At 29.1% G+C, this 24,246-nt stretch overlaps 3 protein-coding genes across 3 annotated transcripts; 1 reads left to right on the top strand and 2 right to left on the bottom strand.

Moving 5' to 3' along the window:
- The first annotated feature begins 2,644 nt into the window (after nucleotides 1-2,644).
- LOC145742793 (CCN family member 1-like) lies at nucleotides 2,645-5,832 on the top strand. The gene is made up of 6 exons (XM_082560601.1): nucleotides 2,645-2,851; nucleotides 2,981-3,197; nucleotides 3,677-4,159; nucleotides 4,376-4,575; nucleotides 4,700-4,821; nucleotides 4,975-5,832. Exons 1-6 carry the CDS (start codon nucleotides 2,801-2,803, stop codon nucleotides 5,162-5,164), a joined length of 1,263 nt encoding a protein of 420 aa, XP_082416727.1. The 5' UTR covers nucleotides 2,645-2,800; the 3' UTR covers nucleotides 5,165-5,832.
- A 1,510-nt stretch (nucleotides 5,833-7,342) lies between these two features.
- On the bottom strand, nucleotides 7,343-10,107 carry LOC145742935 (uncharacterized). The gene is made up of 3 exons (XM_082560781.1): nucleotides 9,941-10,107; nucleotides 9,654-9,732; nucleotides 7,343-9,469 (listed from the first exon to the last, which is right to left on the bottom strand). The coding sequence occupies exons 1-3, from the start codon at nucleotides 9,990-9,992 to the stop codon at nucleotides 7,663-7,665; spliced, it is 1,938 nt and encodes a 645-aa protein (XP_082416907.1). The 5' UTR covers nucleotides 9,993-10,107; the 3' UTR covers nucleotides 7,343-7,662.
- Nucleotides 10,108-11,193: 1,086 nt separating this feature from the next.
- LOC145741268 (cleavage and polyadenylation specificity factor subunit 1-like) lies at nucleotides 11,194-23,875 on the bottom strand. Its single transcript, XM_082558829.1, has 35 exons — nucleotides 23,663-23,875; nucleotides 23,488-23,515; nucleotides 23,257-23,390; nucleotides 23,029-23,109; nucleotides 22,619-22,785; nucleotides 22,228-22,374; nucleotides 21,876-22,015; nucleotides 21,569-21,679; nucleotides 21,210-21,303; nucleotides 20,898-20,985; nucleotides 20,531-20,647; nucleotides 20,239-20,293; nucleotides 20,054-20,127; nucleotides 19,822-19,896; nucleotides 19,439-19,609; nucleotides 19,177-19,239; nucleotides 18,664-18,841; nucleotides 18,266-18,402; nucleotides 17,811-18,013; nucleotides 17,285-17,480; nucleotides 16,970-17,069; nucleotides 16,748-16,851; nucleotides 16,570-16,668; nucleotides 16,319-16,435; nucleotides 15,850-16,002; nucleotides 15,430-15,546; nucleotides 15,028-15,206; nucleotides 14,372-14,513; nucleotides 13,986-14,138; nucleotides 13,605-13,751; nucleotides 13,270-13,417; nucleotides 12,502-12,657; nucleotides 12,034-12,163; nucleotides 11,553-11,691; nucleotides 11,194-11,482 (listed from the first exon to the last, which is right to left on the bottom strand). Exons 1-35 carry the CDS (start codon nucleotides 23,804-23,806, stop codon nucleotides 11,435-11,437), a joined length of 4,335 nt encoding a protein of 1,444 aa, XP_082414955.1. The 5' UTR covers nucleotides 23,807-23,875; the 3' UTR covers nucleotides 11,194-11,434.
- Nucleotides 23,876-24,246: the final 371 nt, after the last annotated feature.

Genomic DNA, 24,246 nt, shown 5'->3' with positions numbered 1-24,246 from the left:
AACAGATTGTCTGATTGCAAAATATTTTAATTGTTTCGGTTTAGCGGAATGGCCAAGTGCCACCATTAATTTCGTGGCACAAAAAAGCAAAAAAAATATTTAAACAATATCTTATTTTAAAAACTAAATTAAAAACATGTTTTTTATTTATAGCAAAATATTAAAAAATAAAAAAACATTAGAATGTTTAGATTGAATAAAAACGATTATTAACCACTTTGTTTATACATAGAAAATTAATTGAAGAATATTATAAATTGAGCGTTTGTAGTAATGGAAGTAATAAATAGAGAGGCCTTTAAATTAACTTTTGATTAGAGTTATGTATTTCTACTTTGTTAAAGCAAGACTTAAAACAAGCCTTAGTATCATTGGCCAATCGAAGACCCTGCACGTAAGCAACGACAGAGTTAACTTCACAAAACAGTTCTAAGAGCTTTACGGGTTTATGCCAATTACATTTATGGCCCATACATCATCCACTTGAACTGTATGAACATTTCTTTAACTTCAAACCTTTGTAAGTTCAGTTTCATTACTTTTTAGTTTTTTATAACAAGCAGTAAGAAGGTCGTAGAAAACTAAATATCAGCCATTAAACTAGTTGGTCGTGTTTAAATAATAAACGTACAAAAATAGTAGTCTAGTCAGATACCTTAATTATAAAAGAAGAACAGGTTCAACGTGAGGTTATAAGACCAGAATGGAGGCATAATAAAGTTTTGTGACTTTCAAATTCAAACTTTTCCCAAAATTATTTAAAAATCAACAATTTACGTACCATAATTTATAAATTGTAAAATTTAACATACCAAAACATAATAATTCTTACGTATTATCGGCACGCTATGACCTATGTTTACGATATTTAGAAAACACATAACTTCAAAAATATCAGCATTAAAGATAGCTGGCGTCGGTAATTGACGTCATCAATTGATTTCATTTACCGCACAGTAAATTATTTCATGTCAAATGATTTCGTTTATGACGTCACGAAGGGCAAAATCATTAAAATCTAACATTCCTCGATTCGACACAAAACTTCAACGCGCACCCGCTTACAGTATTGCCTTTTGAAGAAGTTGTTTTTAACCAATTATTGCATTTTCGAAATCGAAGGTTACATCTGCGTCTCGAAATTTTGCAATTTAAATTTTTTTCAGATGTCTCCAGCCGCCGATTCTATCGGAGCAGTTTAAAGCAAATAACACTTTTATCTATACAGTTTATCTGCATTTTTCTACGTAATCACTTGGCCAAAAACCCTTGATAAACGTCATGTTGATTTTCAATATCAAATTATCATTGAAATTGGTGAACGCCAAATATCCACGGAATGTACGTCTTGCAAGTGTAGCATTAATACGAAAACTAAATCGACCTTCACGTGATTTTTGCCAGCGAATACTTGATTACAACCCCGAATTAAAGGCTCCCTTTAGCAGGTGGCGAAGGCAGAAAGTTTCGCTTACAGGTGACCCGGGCAGGTGCTCGGCAAATTATTTCAAATTATTACGGCGTACCAAACACCATATAATTCAGCGACGTAAAAGCATTTTGGTTTACTCCTACTTAAATTTGCAAGCCGAAAAACAGGTTATTATGCCTAATGAATATAACAGAAAATCAAAATAACACGGTTTCGAAATGACTCAATTTGTTAAAGGGTATTTTCGCTAATGATAACATTATTTTAGGGCAACATAAATATAATATTTTTATTTAAATAATAAGTGCTCGGTAGTAAATCGAATTGGCATTTTTGTGTAATTTTGATCAATTCTGTATGACGCAGTACCGGCCAATCATTACAAATTATCAAAATACGTCAATTACGTTTTTTTATAGCTCCTTTGAAATATTTTGTTTTGCTTTCAAATACTAAAATAATGATAGTAAAAATATTTTTATTTTTAGAGACATTTTATTTGATAGGCAGAACCACAAAACAGCAATTAATTAATTTTGAATATTCATTTTAATAAAACAATGCTGTAATGTTACCTGCAGATTTTATTTAATTTTAACAAAATCTGTAAAGATTTTACGCTATCTCCTAATGTTGTCATAATTGGCCATTGAAAATAACGCTTTAACTAACATATTAATACGCATTTAAATCTTAGACTTTTTGGTGTAACTTTTTTATCAGGTTACAGTTGTCAGGTGACAGTTGGAATCGCTTTATTTTTTTTCTGAAAGTTTTCATTTGGTTATAAGAGCCCTCGTGATACTTTTATATTACAACTTTTAAAATAAAACTATTACTTTAGAATTTAGACCTTTGTGATTGTAATAAAGGAGTATTTTGCCACTTTTTTTACTCAGAAAACTTTCCACTTCATACTGAATAATTAGGGAAAATCATTAGCCAATATGAATTTTAGTAAAAAGACGTAATCGTTATTTTTGGACGATTAGATATAGCACAAAGTTTGCGTGATTTTAAAAACTTATGGCGGAACAGCTTGTCTTAGAAAATTTTTCGCTCTACGTCACTCGTAATTTACCCATAAGAATAATTCTTTTGTAAGTGTGCCTTCTCTCGTATCAAACCAAACGTCGAAAAAAAACCGTAAAACTTTTGAATAAAATCGACCGAATCTTAGAAAAGGAGCACCAGTCGAAGGAAGACAAACAAATAAGCGGCATAAACTTCAACGAACAAAAACTAACTCGTTTAAACCTTATTTTTTAGCTAGTCTACGATTTAAAAAAATAAAAATATAGAATATATTTGGATATATTGCTTCAAGATCAAGTTACAATTTAATTAAAGAAAGCGAAGACATTAAAAATGATGGAAAAGCTCATCTGTATCTTTTTATTTGTTTACATGATTCCAAAGGTAAAATATATTTTATTTCAACATTAAACCAATATTAAATTTTAATTAACAACAATTAAAGTATATTTAATTATTTAGTCTAAAAAAATAACTTTTTTTTTTATTAACACTTTTTTATCTATTTTTAAGGTTTTGAGCCTTTGTCCTTACGAATGCAATTGTCAGAACGAAGTGTCCGAATGTCCGACGGGTGTCAGTTTGATCACTGACGGCTGCAACTGTTGTAAGATTTGCGCAAAACAGTTGGGGGAACAATGTAACGACGACGAAGATCTTTGTGATAATCACAGGAACCTGTTTTGTGATTACTCGGTAGGAAGAAGCGGAGATTGGGGAGTTTGCAGACGTAAGTTATTTTTAAAACTTTTTAAATGTCTTTTTAATTTATATTTATTTAAGTTTTTTTGTCTACCTAAACATTTCATTATTTCTCCCATACCGTGTTTTAGAAATATTTTTCTACCTTACTTATTTAATAAAAATATTAAAATCTTATTTGGTGAATATTAATTAAAAAATGTGGCCATGCTGCATAATTTTTTAAAATAGTTAAAGCTGTTAACGTACAAGTTCAAAAATTACTCAAGCACAAACTGTTTACAACCTAAATAACGCACCTTGAACAAGTAAAGAGCCTACTATTGACGACAACTTAACATATATTTTGTCAAAATATGAACAATCATTTAAAGAGTTACAATTAGTATTATACATAAATAAAGACAGGATAACAACATTAAACATCTTAAGTTCATTTAAAAAAAAAACGCACTTTAAAAATTTGTTGTCTTAAAAACAAAATTAAAAAATGAATACAAATTTCAGCGCGTTCGGGCAAGCCTTGTTGGCATGGCGACATTCGACTTAGCAGCGGTGCGAGATTTGAACCCTCCTGTAAAAAAAGATGTTGGTGCATGGACGGCGTGATCGGTTGCATTTCTCTCTGTCCCCACGAGACGAAAATTCCATTGAGCGATACCTGCACCAACGCTCGCCTCGAGACTTCAGAAGACGAATGTTGTGACCAGTGGGTATGCGACACGTCATCGGGCGATGACGTCATTTTGCCGTTGGACGACTTTTGGAACGAGTTTGTTGACGACAAGAGTGGTCTTGTTTTGCCGACAAGTAGCCCGATTCCGGAACTTGGAAATGGGATTAGGGACGGACTCATTTATCAGGATGATGTAGGTGACGATATTGATGACCTTATCGACTATCAAATGTCTTTTGCTTTATCATCCGAGCCTTACGTCACAGGCGAGGACAACTGGCACGAAAACAACCTGATTCCTGGCGACGAACACGGTAAGTTGGCAAACAATGCATTTTGTTTAAAAACAAAAATATTTTGGATTTGGTTGTTGTGCAAAACCCAAAATAAAGTTTTTTGTAAATAAAGTTAAATATAAATTAACAACCACCGATAACATCTTGGTTACCTCGCGTCTACCCACGCAAACATTATACGCTACGTTTTTATGTTTTGTGATTATCATAAACACAAAATATGTGTGTTTTTAGCAAGGCGACGTGAAGCAGCAGCGTTATCAGAATCTAAGAAGCACTGCAAGATTCAATCTACAATGTGGACTGCATGTTCAAAGACATGTGGCATTGGAGTGTCAGTTAGGGTGTCAAATGACAATCTAGAGTGCCAGTTGGTAAACCAAATGCGAATTTGCGAGCTAAGGCCATGTCAGATGTCGAGATATCTGCCAAAGGTAAATAACCTGTTTTCTAACTACTTTGTTGTAATCATTGATATTCCAAACTTAAATTTAAAAAAATATAACGAGGCAATTCTTGCGCTGCACTAGTAATAAAATGTATTGTAATTATTTTTAGAAGGGAAAGCAGTGTTTACGGCAAAAGCGTCCTAGAAAGCGAGTAACAATTTCTTACGCGGGCTGCACGAGCATGAAAAAAATGCGACCGAGATATTGTGGTGGTTGCCAAGAAGCAAACAGGTTTGTTTTGCTTTGTTATAGTTTTCAAATATATTTCGATAACGGGATTATTTTTTAACCAATAAATATCCATTTTGTTATCCATTTGTGAGTTTTTTATAGCACCCAGCGGTTTTATTGTTTTTATATTAAACTGTTTATGTTGATTTCCAGATGCTGCACGCCTAAAGTCACCAGAACCGCACGAATTCGATTCCGCTGCAAGGACGGCACAATTTTCTCGAAAAACATCTTGGTCGTCCGAAGCTGCCATTGTCACAACAATTGCGCGACAGAAATCCAAGGCAACAACCGTCGCATTACTGTACTAACAGGTGATATGCACGACCCACGTGACAGCTAAGGACTTAACCTAGTATGAACTGTAATGTGGTTCTGTTACAAATAAGATACGCGATAGCTGTTTGCGTTTTGCTGGGCCACTGACTTTTCATGTTGAATTTTATTGCCGAAAATTACATTTGTTGCAGAAGATTTTACTATTGTTAAATTTCCAATAATCTTAAATTATTTAAATTGATTCAGTTGCTTGTCTTCCGACATATTTAATTTTTTCGCGCGCTTTTTTTAATTGCATTGTAAAATCCGGTATTTAAATATTTACATTTTATTTTTTTCTTCTATTATTTATTTACTCATGCTGAAAAAATGACGTCACTGTGTCACGTGTTTACAAAATAGCTGCAGATAACTTATACCAGTTTTTACAACTACTTGCAAACTGCCTTTACGATTTCCATGTACTTTTTATATTGGCTGCCTATAATATGCTATTTATGAACAATCATTACAATCTGTAAATACCATTTTTAGCAAAATGGATGCTGATATTTTATCGTACTGAAAGTTTTGTTTTTTATTTATGTTTTTCTTAATTGGTATTAAATTTAGTGTTATTTAAACGTTAATTTAACAACTGCTTTAATAATTATTTTAGTTCTTAAAAAAATTTTAATCATTTTTTTGGTTATGATGCATTCAAGTCAATATTTTTTATCCACTTTGCCTTATTATTTGTTTTAAGAAATAAAAATAAAAAAACAATCAATTTAATAATTTTTTTTCTTCCAACGTTTTAGTTAAACTAAATTTATTTTCCAAACTAAATTTTTTGTAACAGATAATTTGTTATTGCCGTTGTTAGGACAAAACGCCCACCAATAAGGCAATTATTAAAAATTTCACAAAGTGTTTTAGATTTTAGCTTATGACGTAATTATGGCGCGAATACTTCAAAGAAAAAATATATTAAACCGCCTTTAGTAGTTCGCCGATCAGATTTTCCGCTGTTTAAATTGTGTTGTTGTTAAAAAAATAACTTAGCCCGCCCCCAGAACGGGGAAAAATGACGAAACCCACAATTTAAGACAGAAGGAATGTGACGTCATCACTTCGGTAGCATTTTACTTTAAAATAGCAATTACCAACTTCTATTCAGTGATCAATAGGTTTATAAATTGCGTGTATGCAATAAAATGGCCATAATCAGCAGAAGAGCATTTGCCTTGGATAAGAAATACCAAAACACCGTGTTTTTATGCATTTTTAACAGATCTGCCTTTGTTGTGGTCTTTTTAGAGAAAATTACGTAATGCTAAAGGGCACGCATGACCGGCTTTCAAGCGTCGATTCTTAGTTCGTTGGATCAGAAGATTACCATTTTTCAGTAGCTGTTGTTTTTCGCAACGTGCAATATATATCTATCTATATTTATATATAGATAGCGGCAATTCGTCAATATTTACAATCAAAACCTTCAACTTTAAAGCACAAATATCCACCTTTAAAGCCTAAAAGTGCTATTTTTGTGCTAGATTATCGGCCCTGAACTCAATCAATCGGAAGTAATCTTCGTTTAAATTAGCAGTTTTAAAACTTTTGTATCGGTTAAGAAATCTTCATAAATGCATTACGCAATGCTAGTTTACCAGCATCTACCTATTTTGGCTGATCCTTATATTTTTTGTTCCCTTATTAGAAATGTACACAATCACGTGGTGAATTAAAAGTCAAAAATGACGTCACGGTGTACCCTAAACAAATTTGTTTAAATTACTAAACAGTAGTTTACGTAATACGGGTTATGGGGGCTTAGTCAATAAATTCCCAGATTTTTTAAAGGTCAAGGATCCTTTAAATACAAAATGATGTTTTATTTATTTTTTGATTGAGGAAAATATTTTAAAAACCATTTTAAAATGTCGATGACCTTATGGCTTATGCATACTCCATTATGACGCACACCATAAAATATACGACGCCACCAGAAAAATCAAAGTAGCCACTGAGGCGAAGTAAAGTCGCACTTTGCTAGAGGTAGCTTAGACTAATCCTAATCGTATTAAATATTTTGTGTTGGGTTTAATGTTTACAGTTTAATGCATGCCGACATTCGATATTGTTAAAGTGGTTTCAGCATGTGACGTGCATTGTTATGGGGATAGTAATCTAAAAGAAAACATTACAAAATCCCTGAAAAATTGGAAATGTCAATGTGAAAATTCTCGTAAATATTTTTATTTTTAGGTAAAACGTAAAGGCACAATACCTGGAAAAATAGTGAAGTAATATGCTCACACATAAATGACTACAAAATAAAAGAAAAATATATTAAAAGAGTCAATTTTAATCCCGTTTTATGTTAAATATCCTGAAAAAAAAATCAGAGGTTAGTTAATACCATGTTATAGCTAACAATATAGTAAAGCTAGGCAACACATCAAGCTGAAAGATTTACGTAAATTACTATTGTTGTGTTAAAAATACTGTTATAAGAAACGTAGTACGTTTTAAATAGTACTTTAACGGTATGACTAATTTTCCTATTTTAACCCACACCCTTCACAAGTCTGTGGTGACTAGCCCAGTGTTTTCGTACTCGTACGTGTTGGCTAATAGTTCTCTATCACAGTGGTTTAAGGGGAGGTTCTCGACAACTAAATGGCGGGCGCTATGGCGGCCATCCGATTCTAGAACAGAAGGCATCGGACGACACAGTTCTTCGAAATTTAGTTGGTCGATAGGTTCTAATAATTGGTCAGGGTGGCCACCTATTTTGTCGACAAGGCCTTTAGGTAGCTTGCTAAGGTCAACTGGCAAGGTGCCGTACTCCATCACGTATTTCCCACCGCCGCCAATGCTCAGTTTTCTACCGCTTCGCTTTCCTCGTTTTTTGGCTTGGCTTTTCTTTTTGTAGTGAAAACTAGTGCCAGGGCCCGCCCACGTGCTTTGTGAGTAAATTGGCATCTCGATAACCATCCCTCCTATAGGCGATTTCAGTGATGCTGAATCGTAATAGGAACCGCGTTTCTTGTTCAGATTTTGTTTTCTAGATTTGGGTGATGATTTATTTGGCATGCGAAAATAGTGACAGTCACTTTCATCCAAATTTTCAGTGGATTTTGAATACCTTACTCTCAATTGTTTTTTGTTTAAAGAGTTGCTAGAAGAAAGGCGCCTCTGATTTTGTCGACTTCCTTTAATACGGGAAGATTTTCGGTTAACATTTGTGATCTCAGGTTCTGAATGCCAACCCTCACTTCTAGATCGGACTAATTTCTTTTTCCTTTTGGGTGATTTCCCTGAATTTAGCACCTCTACGTCACTTTCGTATTGACTCTGCTTTGATTTCAACTTGTTTTGTAGCTTTCTACCGACCATGCTTTCAGTATCACTGATTTGGTCTTCGATAATCTCGTTTCCATTTAGCAACACTGAGATGCTGGTAAAATTTTCCTTTCGCCACGTGTTGTGTTGTGATTCGGTTCTGTCGTCGAATCCTTGATTATCCTGGAAACTGTTTTCCCGAAGTGTGACACGATTTTGTCTTTTTGATCTTTGGTTGTTTGTTGTTAATTGGGAATGGTTAATTGTCAAGCATTCGTGAATGGCAGAATCACAATCGGATGCCCGCTTTTTTCGGTCGACTGCACGTTTTTTACCAACCTTTCGTAAATTTCGACGATCGGACCCAGTATCAAAATCTGATACGTAATCAGAAGTATTGCTGGGTTTGTTGCTAAGACGAGATGACGTCACTGGCCTTGGATTTTTCTTATTCTGGCTGTAGCGACCGATGTCAGACTGCCCAGCAAAATCATTAAATTTATGAAGATTTTGGTTTTTCGATGATAAAAGTTTTGCTTGGTTTCGCGTTAAAGTTGCGGAATTAGAACGCCTCCTGTTAGTTTCCTCATTAAAGAACAGTTTATTTTTTGATTCTGACGTCATCATAAGAGTAGCTGGCAGTGTACGATCCGGGTACATGCCTATGTCAACGCAGTCACGTGGTGACTTCGTCTTGGAAATAAAAGCAGAATTCAAATCCGGTACGCTCAAATTATTTTTCTTGGCAGAAACCGATTTTTTCTCTGACGATTCTCTATTTTTGTTAGCAATTAAATTTTGATCCACGCTTAAATTCTCGTTGCTTTCAAGTTCGCCACCAGAGACGCTATAAACCTTTCTTTCGGTAAGGTTAACCGGTGTCCTAAAATCGGCCAAGTGTGGAGTAATGGTTCGGTTTGTTGTGTTATTGTTGTTATTATGTAAACCCGGATAAGATTTTCCATAAGGGTTGAGATGAATTGGTGGCCTGCGTCGCCGCGTAATAAACTTTGGCCAGTCTCCAGTTTTACGCCTTACCCACCTGCGCCACAATTACAACAAAATTTATTTTATATTTCTTAAAAGCCCGACAATTTTGTAGACCATATGTAATACAATATATTTTTAAACTTTTTATAATAACCAAGTTATTGTCAACCTATGTACACAAATTATAGTTATTGTGTTTTGTGTATTTAAGAGCGATTAATTTTCCAACGACTTACCAAATTTTGAACGCTATACCTCCAATGACTAAAATGACAACTGACACCGCAACGGCGATGACTATTACCCCTGTTGCACCTAGAAACAAATTAAACCGGTTACCAAGTATTAAATCACAACGATTACACATATAAATGTTAATAAATAAATATTGCTCATAAAAAAACAGCTTACAAAAATAGAATTAACATTTTAGTTGTAAAACTTCTATTACTTAACACTATACTAATAACATAAATATTTACATACGCATTACACGTGATATTTATTTATAAATATAACTAACCTTCTTCAGGCGGTGACGTAGGTAAAGTAGTCGGTAATTCTGTGGTTGTCATGGTTTTATTACGTCATTAGTACTAAAAGCCGCGTAAGCAAGTAATGAATAACCAAAGCGGTCAGCCTTGGTGTTTTTATCAAAACATCACATTTAAAAACTAATTATCTCGTCTTATTTTCTAGTAAATTTAAATAGAGTGAATTTTGTTTAAGTCTGTTATTTATTTTTATCGAAACTCAATAGATCTATTGTACTTCAGCAATTTATAAATTATATAATTGCCGTTAAGAATTATTGCTCTATGCCTGACTGCCTGAGCTTTGAATTAGATTTGACGTAGAAGGCTAAATTTAACAATAACATTTTCCTTGTTATATTGTGATAATAACCGTCGATAGTGAAAGAGTGTAAGGTTAATAATAGCTTCACCTCGATTGCTTTCAGTATATTTTTCCTCGTCAATAAAGAGCCAGGAATTTTAAGTTCGAACGAACAAAAGGTAGCGAACTCGTATACCTTACATTCTAGACTGTGTCTATTAACACCAATCGTATTGGTACTTCGAAAGTGCAGTTTAAAAGCCTCTTAATCGATTAAAAAATAGAGGAATGCTGTCACCAAAAAACGGTAATCCAAAAATCATTATTTTTGAATTTATAACGAGCTCGCAATATGGTATTTTATAATCTACAATTAGGCTGACCTTTTGGTTCGCGTATGTATACTGTGTACACACGCTATCGTACAGTATCAAATTTACACCATCACATCAAAAACAATTCAGCTTCTAGGCTAAAACAATACGTAGTTAATCATCAGGCAACATCTGTTGTCGTTCTTGAACATTTTAATATGGACAGGGGATATAACAATTCCTTTATAATGTACCGAGTTCGCGCTGTGGTGCTAGAAACAATTAAGGAAAAGTGCATTAACGGGATACGTCGCTGATTACACAATACATTTAATATCTTTTTGAAAAGTCTAATGGCTAGGCTGCCGTTTGATATTATTAAATGCAAATTAGATGGAAAAACATTTGTTTTTTGCCAGATTTGTTTTGTGTGGATTACTTACAGTGTTTAAAGAATTTTTAATTTTTGTAAAATTGAACTAAAAGATTTAAAAAACATTTTAAAGTATTCTTTGTTGTTTATAATATCCATGCCAAACAATTTAAATTTTTTAACAAAATCTCGATATTATTAAATTTATTTAAGAAATAAACAAATTAGTAATTTAACTCTTTGGCGCCATATACCGGTCGTAATATTTTAGGTTTTTGATGAAATAAAGAAGTAAGACAATTTGAATTAAACTTGCCGAAACCCTTCACACAAAATACACAAAACAAAAATTCGGCTAATACAATGCGAACTGTTTAAAAAAAAGCAACAAGTGTTTTTAACAAATTAATTTTATTATGAAACTTTTCAAAAATACAAAAATTAACTATAGCAGTGTAAAGGCCTGAATTCATAAAATCTGTCAAAATCAATTTTACATAACACATGTGGCCCTGTGTATATCCATAAAGTCGTCCATGATCTAAAAAAAAAAATTTGGTAAAAATTTAAATAATTTTTTTGTAAAAAATGGTTGTGAAACTTTTGCTTACTTGTTCTGATGTGGTTCCAATTTTTTTAGCAAGTTCGTGTTTTTCATGAAAACCGAGTTTATTAAATTTTAATAATAAATCTCCATCCAGCATATTTTTCATTGAATTTGTTAAAGTTTTTTGATTAGTTTGTATATGCCTATAAAAAACACATATAAGAATTAAATCATACCTTTAAAGTGAAAAAATAAAATAAAAATGTTTTTAAGACAAAATTATAATTTTTTAACTTGATATTACTTTAACAGAACCTATACAATTTCTGCTATAAAAATTTACCAAATTTAATCAATTTTAATTAAAAATTTAATCAATTTTAATTACTGCTACAAAATTTTACTACAAGTTCTATTCGAAATTTAATTAACATTTAAATTTTAATTATTTTTAAAATAAATACCTATTAAAAGTGTAAGCAAAAAAACTTTATTAAAATGACCACCCCTACTGCATAAATCTATAGATGAACAACAATATTTACCTAAAAGCTTTAGGATTTAATCCTGCAGTATGTTGTAGGTTCACCACCATAAGGTTTTGTAACATAAGCAATCTTCTGTAAATTTTCTCTGCTACTGGTAACACACAACTTATTGAGCCATCCAATGTTGCTGGGAAATATTTGTAAAAAAATGTTGTTTTAGGAAAAAAAAAAGATATTTTAAATATATGGTTGTTCAATAAATAAGTTTTACACAAATTTTATATTGAAAAAGATTTTATTGAAAAAGATTTTAATGAAAAAGTTTCGCCTAAAAAATAGAAAATCACATATACATTAATATTAAAATAACTCTTAAAATATTTTATCATTATATTTAGTTCTAAATATTACGGATCATTGAATTACTAAAGCTAAAAAAATAGTCATTTCTATCTGCAAAATTAAACAACCAAATAAAAACAGAACTTAAAAAAAATATAATAAATTAAATTCAAAAACACTTACCCATCATAGTAATATGAGCACCCATGTAAGTCTCATTAGTTAAACCAGTTGATTTATCAACAGGACAGGCAGCTACTCTCCACATACAATTAACATGGGAACCAATATGAATATCTGCTCTTCTTGTTAACCTTGTTCCTCCCTGACTTTCACGAGCTATAAAAATTGAAATTGTTCAATAATGTTTTTAGGTGTTAATAAAAATGTAAATAAATAATACTATTATCTGCCCATATAAGCAAAAACTATTTTACCAAATATATATGTATTCTTAAAAACACAAATTTCGAAAATGCTATATATACTGAAATTTAGGTCAAAATTTTTTTACAATTAAGTGCATTAACAATTACCAGCAGCGTGGTGTACGGGTAAGAACACTTGCTACACCACACATGAGTTCGTGGGTACAATCCCCACTGCTGTCATGCTGTAGCGCCCTTGAGTAAGGCGCTATAAATGGTATGAACTCCTGCTGAGCCAGCACTTAATCAGCAGCATAATTATCGAGCAATTATAATCTATATTATCCCAAACTGCCACAGGCAACTCGAGACTGGGTCGGAGTAACTGATGTTATTCTATGTTTAAGTAACTGATGTTATTCTATGTTTAAGCGCATTCGACTTTCCCACATCGAGGATAAAGATATATACAAAAAAAAAACTAGAGAAGAGATAGGATAGAAGATGGGAAATAAAAATGTTTCAAGCAAATGATAATAACTTTTTATTTGACTTATTTAAATTGTAATAATAAACAAATAACCTTGTGGATCATAAATAAATAAAATCAGATTTTTATCTTGATCTGAAGTTAAAAATCCGACAGTGTTTCCATCAACTAATAAATCGGCAGTGTACACTTCTAGAGGTCTAACATCACGACTCGTTACCGATAGAGTTTTAAATTCTTCCTTGTTTTGATAAAAAAAATTATTTTTTAAAATTTAAGACCTAAAATTAAAAGTATTAAATATAAAAAAAAAATAATTAATTAAAAAGTATTTGGTTTCTATTTTAAGTTATTTTTAAATATGTTTTTAAATTATTAATAAATGATTTGTTTTAAAAATGATGAATTCAAAAAAAAAAATTACAGACCTGGTATCTGAGTAAAGTAATACTTCGTTGTATATCAGCAATTACTGCAAAACTTCTAAAGTTAAAAGCATGATGAATATAAGTATTTGTGTCCACGAATGCTAAACCTCTTAACGACTGATTCTCATCAAATCTCCATATAAAAACCTAAATCAAAAATAGATAATTAACTTAAAAATATTCAGATATTTACTATTTGTATGCATACAGGTGTAGTTTTAAATAAAAAAAGTTTTTAAATTGGCATAAAAAAAGTAAAATTAAAAAAAAAACTTAAATTTAAAATTGCTTTTTAATATAATATTTATTAATGACAATACTTCATACATTAAAATTAGATAACATCAAAAATAAAAAAATATTATGAAAGAGAATTCTTACTTTTTGTCCAATAGCAGCAAGCAGATTGCCTTCTACCCCACACAGAGCAGTAACCGGTCCCTTCTGCTCTTCTGAATAAATTTGTTTTAATTTATTTTTGGTAAGAGGTTGACCTGGTTCTGGCACAACTTCAATCATTTCAAGAATAATTATCTAAAATAATTTTTCATTAAGGTCTGTTTAATTTTTTCACATTTTTTTTAATTCTTTAGAATACTTTGCACATTTTTAACATTTAAAATTAACTATTTTACATTAAACAATAAATTTTTAAAAAAAAAATTTTTTCATAGGCAATTATGAAGAAAAATGGTGTTTTTTAAAATAGATTTATTCACAAAAGTTAAACAAAAAATTTTTTAAAAAGTAAAAAAAATTGAAATTACTTTTCCTCTTGAGCTCATCTCCTCCCCCATAACATTACAAGTTCCAATCACAACATAATTCTGTCTTGTTGAACTTTCTGAACCAGGATTCAACCAAACATTTTTCATACAAGTTACATGCTCAAACTCCTCCATATCCAACCTGTGAAAATTATAAAAATGAAATAATAGTTTTGGTTTAATTTATACATGCAATTCAATATGGTAAAATATATCTATATATAAAGGATGATATAATAATATACTATGTGTGTATATTATACTACTATACTATGTTCATTATTATATCATCCTTTATATATAGATATTTTTTTACATATTGAATTGCATGTATAAATTAATATGTATGTCTAATTTATATGCCTACAAAATAAAAAACTGCCATTTAAGGTGCAAGTGTAAATTATTATGGGCAAATGTTAGATGCAAGTTGCGACCACAAGTGGTCTAAGTTTAGTCTTAGTAAAAAAAAATAATCTAGAAGATGTTGTACAGACGACATTATTTTAAAATGCCCAATTGAATTTTAAAAAGTTCTATTTTTTACTAAACAAATTAAAATATTTGAATTGTGTTTTGAAACCACCAATTTATATTACAGGAGATATTTTAAAGCCTTAAATTTTATTTAATACTAAATAAAAATCAAGCTCTACCTTGCATTGGGCACCAGTTCCCAACCAACTGGAGAGATAAGCTGAACAGAATATTTGTCAATATGAGGATAAATAAACCTTTCTCCTTTTTCTAACACTTCAAATTCTCTCTCATTTTCACCAGTTAAGTAAGGCAGGCGGGTACAAGGTTCTGAAACACTTGTAACAAGTGCATATACCTGTATGAATAAAGGTTTAAATCAGTTAGTTTTTTAACAGTTTTAATCATATCAATTTTAACTAAACTTTATTAAAATTGAATTAGAAAAGTTTCCTTAACCAATTATTCAATTTAAATAAAAAAAACCTTTTTAAAAAACTTATAGTAAAAATACATATACATATTGTACTCTAAAAATAAAAAAGAATCCTAACCACAAAACAAAAAAATTTTAATCTTACCTTATGTTCAATGGAGTATGTGAGAAAATGTGGAGTACATTTAAGTGAAACTTTTCTAACGGGCCATAAGGAATCATATTTCATGTGGGGTGGTAACATACATATTCGTAACTCACCCTAGAATAAATTTTAAACAATACAAACTATTTTATTACAATCTCCAAGACCAGATAACAAATATAAACACAGTCGTATTAAAACTATTTTGCAATTTAAATTAAAAAACTGACATTTAAAAAAGACAAAAATTATTAATGTATAAACTTTTGCAAAATCGTTTTTTTTACTTTATTTAAATTGTTATTTTATTATTACATTCTACTTTTTAGCAATTTTTAGCTAAAAAAATGGCAAAAGTTATAAACTTTGGTAAAGATTTGTCTACCATATTAAATTTCAATTTATATTTTTTTTACTTACCTTTTTATTGAAATAAAGAAAACCGTTTGGACAGTTGATGTTATGGAATGGAACACAACAAGTTACCATTCCATCTACAGTCATGGGATGACATCTGAACACACTTCTCGCTGTAACAAACACCCAGTATGGGTATAGACCACAAATAAATACCTAAAAATAAATTATATTTTTTTTATATTGTGTTATATTAATATTAACAACAAGAATATGAAAAATAACACATAAAAAATTAAATATTTAAATTTAAAAAAAATAAAGAAGAAAATGTTTATGTACAACAAATAAAAAGAAAAATGTATATTCCTTTAAATTTAAAAAAAATAATACAATATATCCAAAAATTAGTGTTTTTCTATATGTTAGTATCGCCAATAATTAAAAAATTTAGTTTCTGCAGATCAAAAATCTATGTAGTAATATTTAACTTTTAAATAGTAAATTTTTATTAATTTAAATCTTAACTTACTCCACCATATCCTCCTATATTGTTAAAGGGTCTAAATTTTTTGTGTTTTTTCTTATTTGATTTTTCATCTTTACTTCTTATGTTAGGTGGTCTTCGTACCATCATGTTGTGATTTACCTACATTTTAAAAAGGAAAATATTATTTAAGTTAATATTCAACATTACCATTTTTAAAAGCAATCGCATGAAAATAGGTTATACTGTAATAAAATACAAAAATATGTTACAAAATATCAAACACAAATACTAACCCTTTTAAATCTAATTTGCAAAATATTTGACTTTGACGACTTTTCTGAAGAAGGATAAGAAAAAACTTGATATACAATAATCTCATCGTCTAACCTAGCCTGTGTAAAAAAATGTCTCTTTTTAGAATAGAAAAAATAAATTTACAAAATAATGAGTAAATTTTGTTTTCATACTTACCATTAGATAAGGACTTAAATTATCATGACCTAGTCCAATTAACAGTAATTCAAAAACTTGTGGACTATTTGTATTTCGAGAATCACTTGATGATTTCTCAGACTCTAAAAATATTTTCAAATAATTATATATAAATGTTAACAAAAATTTGGAATCCTATTTACTAAAACAAATAAAAAAATATTGGGTAGTGTTTTACAATATACATCTCTTTATGCTTACCAGAAAAATGATGAAATGAAACAGAATTTATCAGAAGTTTGTGACCAACTGTGAAGTTTTTGGCAACAAAAGATAAAGAAAAATCTGGCATGCTGTAAATCTAAAACAAATACATTTCTATAGTTAACAATATCTAGTCAGTTGCATACTTACACAATAAAATTGATAGGTGATTGACAATAAAAAATAAAATTTTTAATAAAAAAATAAATAATTTTTGTTTAAATATTTAACACAATAAATTGTAAGATAATTTCACAATTAATTAAAAGGCTTTTGAAAAAAAAAATAACTCTAAAATAAATAATTTTTTACCTCTAAATTTCGATTTTCCCTGACCAAGGCAACCCAATAAGTTTCATTTTTCTTATTTTTTAAATGTTTTGAAGAATGAGTTCCCCCCTTGTCCACATTATCATGGGTTTGGGTTTTATTGACTGGGGTAGGAAGGGTAAATACTGAACTACTCATGTCCGATTCCCCGTATAATAATTCATCTTCTTCGTCAACACTATAATAACACAAGTTTTAAAAAAAATAATCTAACAAAAATAAAAAAAGTAAATGCTACTAAAAAATTAATAATACGTGATTGTTAACTAAAAAAAAACAACTAGAAATTGCATACATATAATAAAATATATATTTAAAATTATTATTTTATTTTATTTTATTGATGAATTAAATATAGGCTAAGCAGATTTAAATGTTTAAAAAAAACCTACAATTACATTATCAAAAATGTAGCATAGAATAAGACATATTTAAATCATATTAATTATATCATTTACCATTACCAGTTATATAAAAATAATCATTAAATTTGAAATTTAAAACTTACGTAAATGATTTTCCAATCATAGATGTAACAGTTGTATTAACAGATTCTTCCTCTTCCTTATTTGTGTTTTTTCTTTGAAATGTATCGTCATCGAGTTTGTTATCCATATATTTTGATGAAGAATTTTTGTTGTCAGAATTTTCAGAATTAATAAATAATCCACTTTTGTCACAATATGTGCTGAGTGTTGTTATTTGTGGCAACTACGCAAAAAATATTAGTAAAACACTCTGAAATGCTGAAAAGAAACAGTATGCTCATTTTAAAGTTAACCAAAAAAAAAATTAGACAATAAAGTATGTTTTATTTTTTTTGATAACATCATGTAGAAAATTTTTTTTTAATTAATTAATATAAAACATTGGAAACACAAAAAATGTTTTGAGCAAATAAAACACTGGTAATATTAATTTAATCAAAATTTTTAAATATTGTTTAATAAATAATTAACTAACTTGTGATATAGATGGGTTGGAGCATTCTAATTTAACTTCATTATTGTCCTCGATTAATGTAAGTAATATAACTTGTCCATCTTCAGTCAACAATACAGCATATGGGTCAGCAATAGAACACTCGACAATAGGAGTGTCTTAAAAACATATATTTATTAAAAATCAATTATTTCAAATACAAATTAGAATCGGTAATAAAAATAAGTTATACCAATTACAATAATTATGCAACTACAAAAAAAATAAAATTACCTTTAAAATAAAAAAACTCACAGAATACTAGTAGCTCTTATTTAGAAGTATATACTAAAAAGTTAACAACTAAAAAAAAATTTAAAATCTTGGGATGTCCTATTTTGTAAAATATCAACTTTCAAATTTTACACAGTTTAACTTACCAAAATCAAGAGGAATATGTTGTATCAATTTGACTCCATCCATAAGCCAAACACCCCCCTCACACACTTGTAAAATAAGTTGTTTCGAGCCCCCTATATTACCAACATGAACAGTGGGTTGTCGGGTGTTGTACCCACTTTCCTCAATCTCCATTATTTCCTTACCAGTTTCGAGAATCTTGTTAAAATTTTAAATGGTTTAACCTTTGTTTTTTATATTAACTCATGAGCGCTGAGTAAGCATAAGAATCAATCTAAGAGTTTTAAATAAAAGCATTGCTGCTAAACAACAAGCTAGTTATAAGACTTCAAGTTAATAAAAAAACATAAATAGACTAGATAAGGGTAACAAATAAATGCCAATCAAGGAAACAAAATATGTTTTAAAGATCAACAGGTATACTAAAATACTGCAAAGCAATATATATAATCTTATTTTTCAGTGCTTTTAAAAAGAAATAAACAAATAGACAAATAGTTAAACCAACACTATCCTGAAACATTAATATTTACCAAGGTTGATTCCTCTCTACTTAATATAAGATATCCATGTTGATTTGGATCTGCCATAGTGTTCTAAAAAAAATTTCGGCAAAATTAACATTGCTAGTTATCTATAAAAATTATAACTTACTAACCATCCCCAATGTAATTATTACCAAGTTTGGAAACTAATTAAGTAATGGAAATTTATTACATTTATGCAACCTAATATTAAAATGAATAAGTGTGATTCAAAACATGACCAAACTTTATGTCGAGCATAAAAAAATACCTTTTTATTTTTTGAAGCTGAGCAAACTGTCCACATATCCAGACATCCAGGAAGTTCAAAAGTTGTCACAATTTGAGGTTTTACGGTGGACTGAAGTATACTGAGTGCTCCATTCTTTCCGTGACCTGATAAGAGTACAAGCTCTAGGTCTGACTCTCGCTGGGTTACAAACTGCAAAGAAACTTTAGTAACTATACATATAAATGTTACCTGTATAGTTAAACATTGTCACGCTTTTTAACTACACTTCAATACAAGTCAATGTTTTTTACATATAATTGTGTGAGGTATTATTTTACCAAAAAAATAAATAATGTAATTCCAGTATAAAAAAACATATTTAAAGAGAGAGTATGTCACTATAAGGTTTATGTAATACTTACTTCTTCAGATAGAAAAGCAGGCTCTCCAAGTTCAGCTGATCCGCAAGGTCCAATATTAACTATATTGTCACAAACCTAACATATAAAAAATAACATGCAATTTATCTAACTATGGGAAAAAATGGTCTAAATAGAAATAAAAATGCCAACAAATAGCAAGCATACTTTCCATAAAATAAAATTTTATATAAAATGTGATGTGTTAAATGCATTGTAAAACTTGTATTTTTACCTCAAATTGATAGGAAGAAAGAGGTTCTGATGTAACTGTATCTTTCCCATACATTTCAAACTCGTCATCATTACCTATAAAACATAAATATTACAAAATCTTCAAAAAATTTTTTATATTGGAATATTGTATTTAATAAAACAAACAAAATATCATAAACTAATAAGAAATATATAAAAACTAACCAATCCAATCTGCTGCTGTGTTAATTCGCTTTCTCTTTGACGAAGGTTCTTCATTCTATATATACATAATTTATTTTTTAGTACACAACAAAATAGACCCTCATAATATTTAGAATAATAATATTAATTTACAGGCAAATAAAATACAGTACAAATGCATTCTGTTTTACTACTTGCACCTAAATATTTTTTACAAAAAGTTGAATATTTTAAATCATTGGCTAGTAAATACAATATTTTAAATATGAGTTTTTTCTTTAAATTTGATTAAAATTAAATATTTAAAATTTACTTCTTGCTCAGCAATGATTTTAGCTGGAGTAGTTGCATCAGCTTTTGTGTATTTTAAAAGTAGGGAATTTCCCAAACGTGATCCAAGAAACAGAAATTCACCATCCATGTTTGTTATCTGCAATTATACAAAATATTTAAAAATTGAAAATCACTTTAATGTCATGCAAGTTATTAAAAAAGAGATAAACTACTTGGCGTCAACATGCTAACAAAAAAAAAACACTTTGTAGGTTTTGTATTTTATAAATTTTAAATGAAAAAATGCACTAATATGTTACACCACAAAAAATCTCTGTTTATTATACTAAACTAAATTTATTGCCAAAATTTTAAGTTAACCATATAATATTTGCTTAAAAACTTACACAAGAGCCAACCACGCAAGATGCTGCTTTGTCAAAGTGAAAATTTCTTACACTTCTCATACTATCCACTAATAACGTGAGCACGTATCTACAATATAATTAACAGTAAACACATAAATAATTTTAACTTAAAAAAAGAGTTGAAAAAATCGCAATTCTTAGATCAAAATGTTATCTAAAAAATGCTACATGAAAATGTTTCAAATGCTACAAACTTTCCAGTAAGGTACAAACATTGACAAAACATTTTTTAAAAGACTTTTTTTCTAATTTTAAGTGTTCTACTACAAATAAACTCTCAAGTAAACTTACAGTTCACCAGTTTTCAGTGAAATAACAAGTCTTTCAGGGGAGAGAAAAGTGGCATGACTGCAATCAAAAGTTATACAAATTCCTTCCTGAGGTTCTACAAAAATAAAAGTTTAATTTGTATTACTACAAATGGTAAGTATTCATTTTTTTTAATACAAATTACGAATTTTTACATTAAAAACAGAAATACAGTCAATATTATAATTTTTTGGACAAATGTGTGTTTGAATTATAAAAATTTAAATAAATATTTTTTAAACTAAGCAGTCTAATTAGAACACTAGTCTAAAATAGCACTAAAAATAAATTAACCAAAAAAAATTAATTTAAAAATATCTTAATTATAATAGGCTATTTACTTAATGGAAATGAAGTTGAGTTTTCAGTTAAGGAGTTTACAGAAGTACCATAGGGTGGAACACTTTGGTTTAAATACAACAAAGCATTTACAGCAAATATTAAGATACCGCCTGCAAAATTAAATATAAATCCAATTAGAATATCTTTCACATTTAACCCATAATAAAATAATATCAAAATTCTTTTTTATTTTAAATAACTTAGTTATTACATTTAAGGTCTATTAAAAACACTAGTTGATCACCAGAAAGCTTCACAATATATATACATAATACTTAATTAAATAAAAATATCAAAAATATTCACCAATTGGTTTGGGAACAGCATAAGCATATTTGCAATCAAAAGGAAGTCCATTTAATGACCAAATAACTGGGTAAAGTTGTTCAGCCAAATTTAAAGAAATTGCCACAATATTACATGTGTCCTGTCGAACTGCTATCCTCCTGAAAATAAAATAAACATTTGTGAGAAAAAAAATTGAACCATAAGTTTGAAACTAAAATATTAAAAATCAAAATAGAAAGTTAAAAATAAAACAAAAAAATAATCAAGTTAAAGCATATTTATTTGCGTATGCTAACTTGTTTAATTCTATTTTTGTTAAGGTTATAAAATGTACAGGCTTCATTTTTCACAAATTGAAATTTTTTCTTACCCAGACCAGGTACGAAGAGACTCAAATAAAATTAATAAAGTAGGTTCATAATAACCATGTAAAAATTGAAAATCAATTATTCGTTGAAGTCTGGTGTCAACAGTATTTAAATTGATTGTGAAACTGGTTAATGCACCAGATTTTTTCCTGAAAAATGTTAAAATTTTTTTGATTTTAAATCAGTTGTTTTAACAGTATATTAGAATTTAAATTAAATAGTACAAAACACATCTACCAAAAAAAATAAATTAGTTTTTTATTTGAATTTGTATTCGCGAAAAATAAAGATAAAGTTAAACTAGAAAAATATTTATATTTTCAATTGTAAGGTAAAATAACAAACAAATTTATTTGTAATAAATGACCACAATTTTATTATAAAAAATCTTACGCAGAAGTGGTATCATTAAGATCATCATCATTAGTTAAAAGTGAATCATTAACACGAAATGGAATAATGGCAACCACTGTAGATGTAAGTTGCATGGCAGCACATCTACCTTCTGGTTCTGCACTAACTTTGGGTTGTGTGATCCGTTGAACCATACCTTCTTGTAGCTAAAATTAAATAAACTATTAAATATTAGTAAATATATTTATAAATAATGATGTTTTTAATTACTAACATTAAAACAGATATATCTTAATATTACCTTAAATAAATATAAAAATACTGGTTCTAAAGTATATATATATAATCTATTTAATTTTTATATTAGATTCAGAAAACTATAAAATGTTGTGCAATGGTTTAAGAAAACTTGATTATTTTTAAGACTTGTTAAAATTTTAAATTTTAACCTCAGTTATGTTGTCTTCAAAATAATGTAAAGATGATGTTTTAATACCATGAGTAGAAACATCAAACTCAATAATTGAGAGCTGTAAAAATACAATTTGAATAATTTATTTTTTTCTTAAAAAAGATTAACATATATATAGTTTTTAAAAATAATTTTATAAAAATAGTATAGGCCTGTATATAAAATTTACAAATGAGAAAGCAAGGTAAAGTGTTAAAGCAGTAACCTTGGCCTCTTTAAAACTAAGTAAAAGAGCATTTCTTTTTGTCCCACTTAATTTGATGTGTTTTAAGGAAACTATATTTCCAAACAACTGCCATGATCCAATCTCCTGCAGCTTATCTTTTTTCACAGTGATATCTGTGGAAAATTTAAGTTCAGGATGAGGATTTGTTTGAACAAAAATTTTTAAAAATATTTTACTTGATTTATGAAGAAAATTTTAACATAATGTTACCTTCATTTTTTTCATTCTTTTCAGTATACTAAAAATAAAGCGTAAATATTAAAATAGTACACTAAAACCTGTATGAAAAAGCTTTGAATAATTAACAATAAAAAAATTATAACATGCAATTATTGTTATTAAATTATCAGTCTTAGAAAAATCAATTCATATAAAATATTATTACCTTTAAATCTTTTTTGAGTCGATAAACAGTTAAAGATGAAGCGGCAGATATGATAATATCCTTTTCTTCTTCTGATGTAAAATGGCAATATGTACAATGTTCTATGCCAGTAGGTCTATGTAATTGCTGATACCAACCATACATTATTGCAGTTTTTTAATTTTTTATGCTAATCAAAGTTATATATGAAACATAGTTGATAGTGTACCACCGCACATGCTTAAATAAGAAAGGTCCCCAACGCAGTAATTCTATGCCGCCTTTTAGGTTTTCCGTTTTTCCGCACTTTCAAGTACTTCCAAACCTAAAATTAAATCGTTGGTATAAAACATATTGAACAGCGTGTATGTTACTAACGTATTGCAAATACACAAAAGTTATGCCGTACGTATAAAGGTTAATACTCAATAAAAAAAAAAAATTTTGTATGTCTAATGTAGTGCTCACTTAAATCTGTAAGGGCTTATTTAAATCTGTATCTAACAGGTAACAAAATACTGTCTACTTAAAGTTGATGACTTTTAGGAGTTAACTTTTAAATCTTAGTGCTTAGTAAATTCTTGATTTTGTTGATATTGATACCA

The sequence above is a fragment of the Corella eumyota genome, chromosome 2 (assembly GCF_963082875.1).
Source record: "Corella eumyota chromosome 2, kaCorEumy4.1, whole genome shotgun sequence".
NCBI classification, from domain to species: Eukaryota; Metazoa; Chordata; class Ascidiacea; order Phlebobranchia; family Corellidae; genus Corella; species Corella eumyota.
Note: the sequence above shows the minus strand (reverse complement) of the source record. Positions and strands in the feature narration are given on the sequence as shown.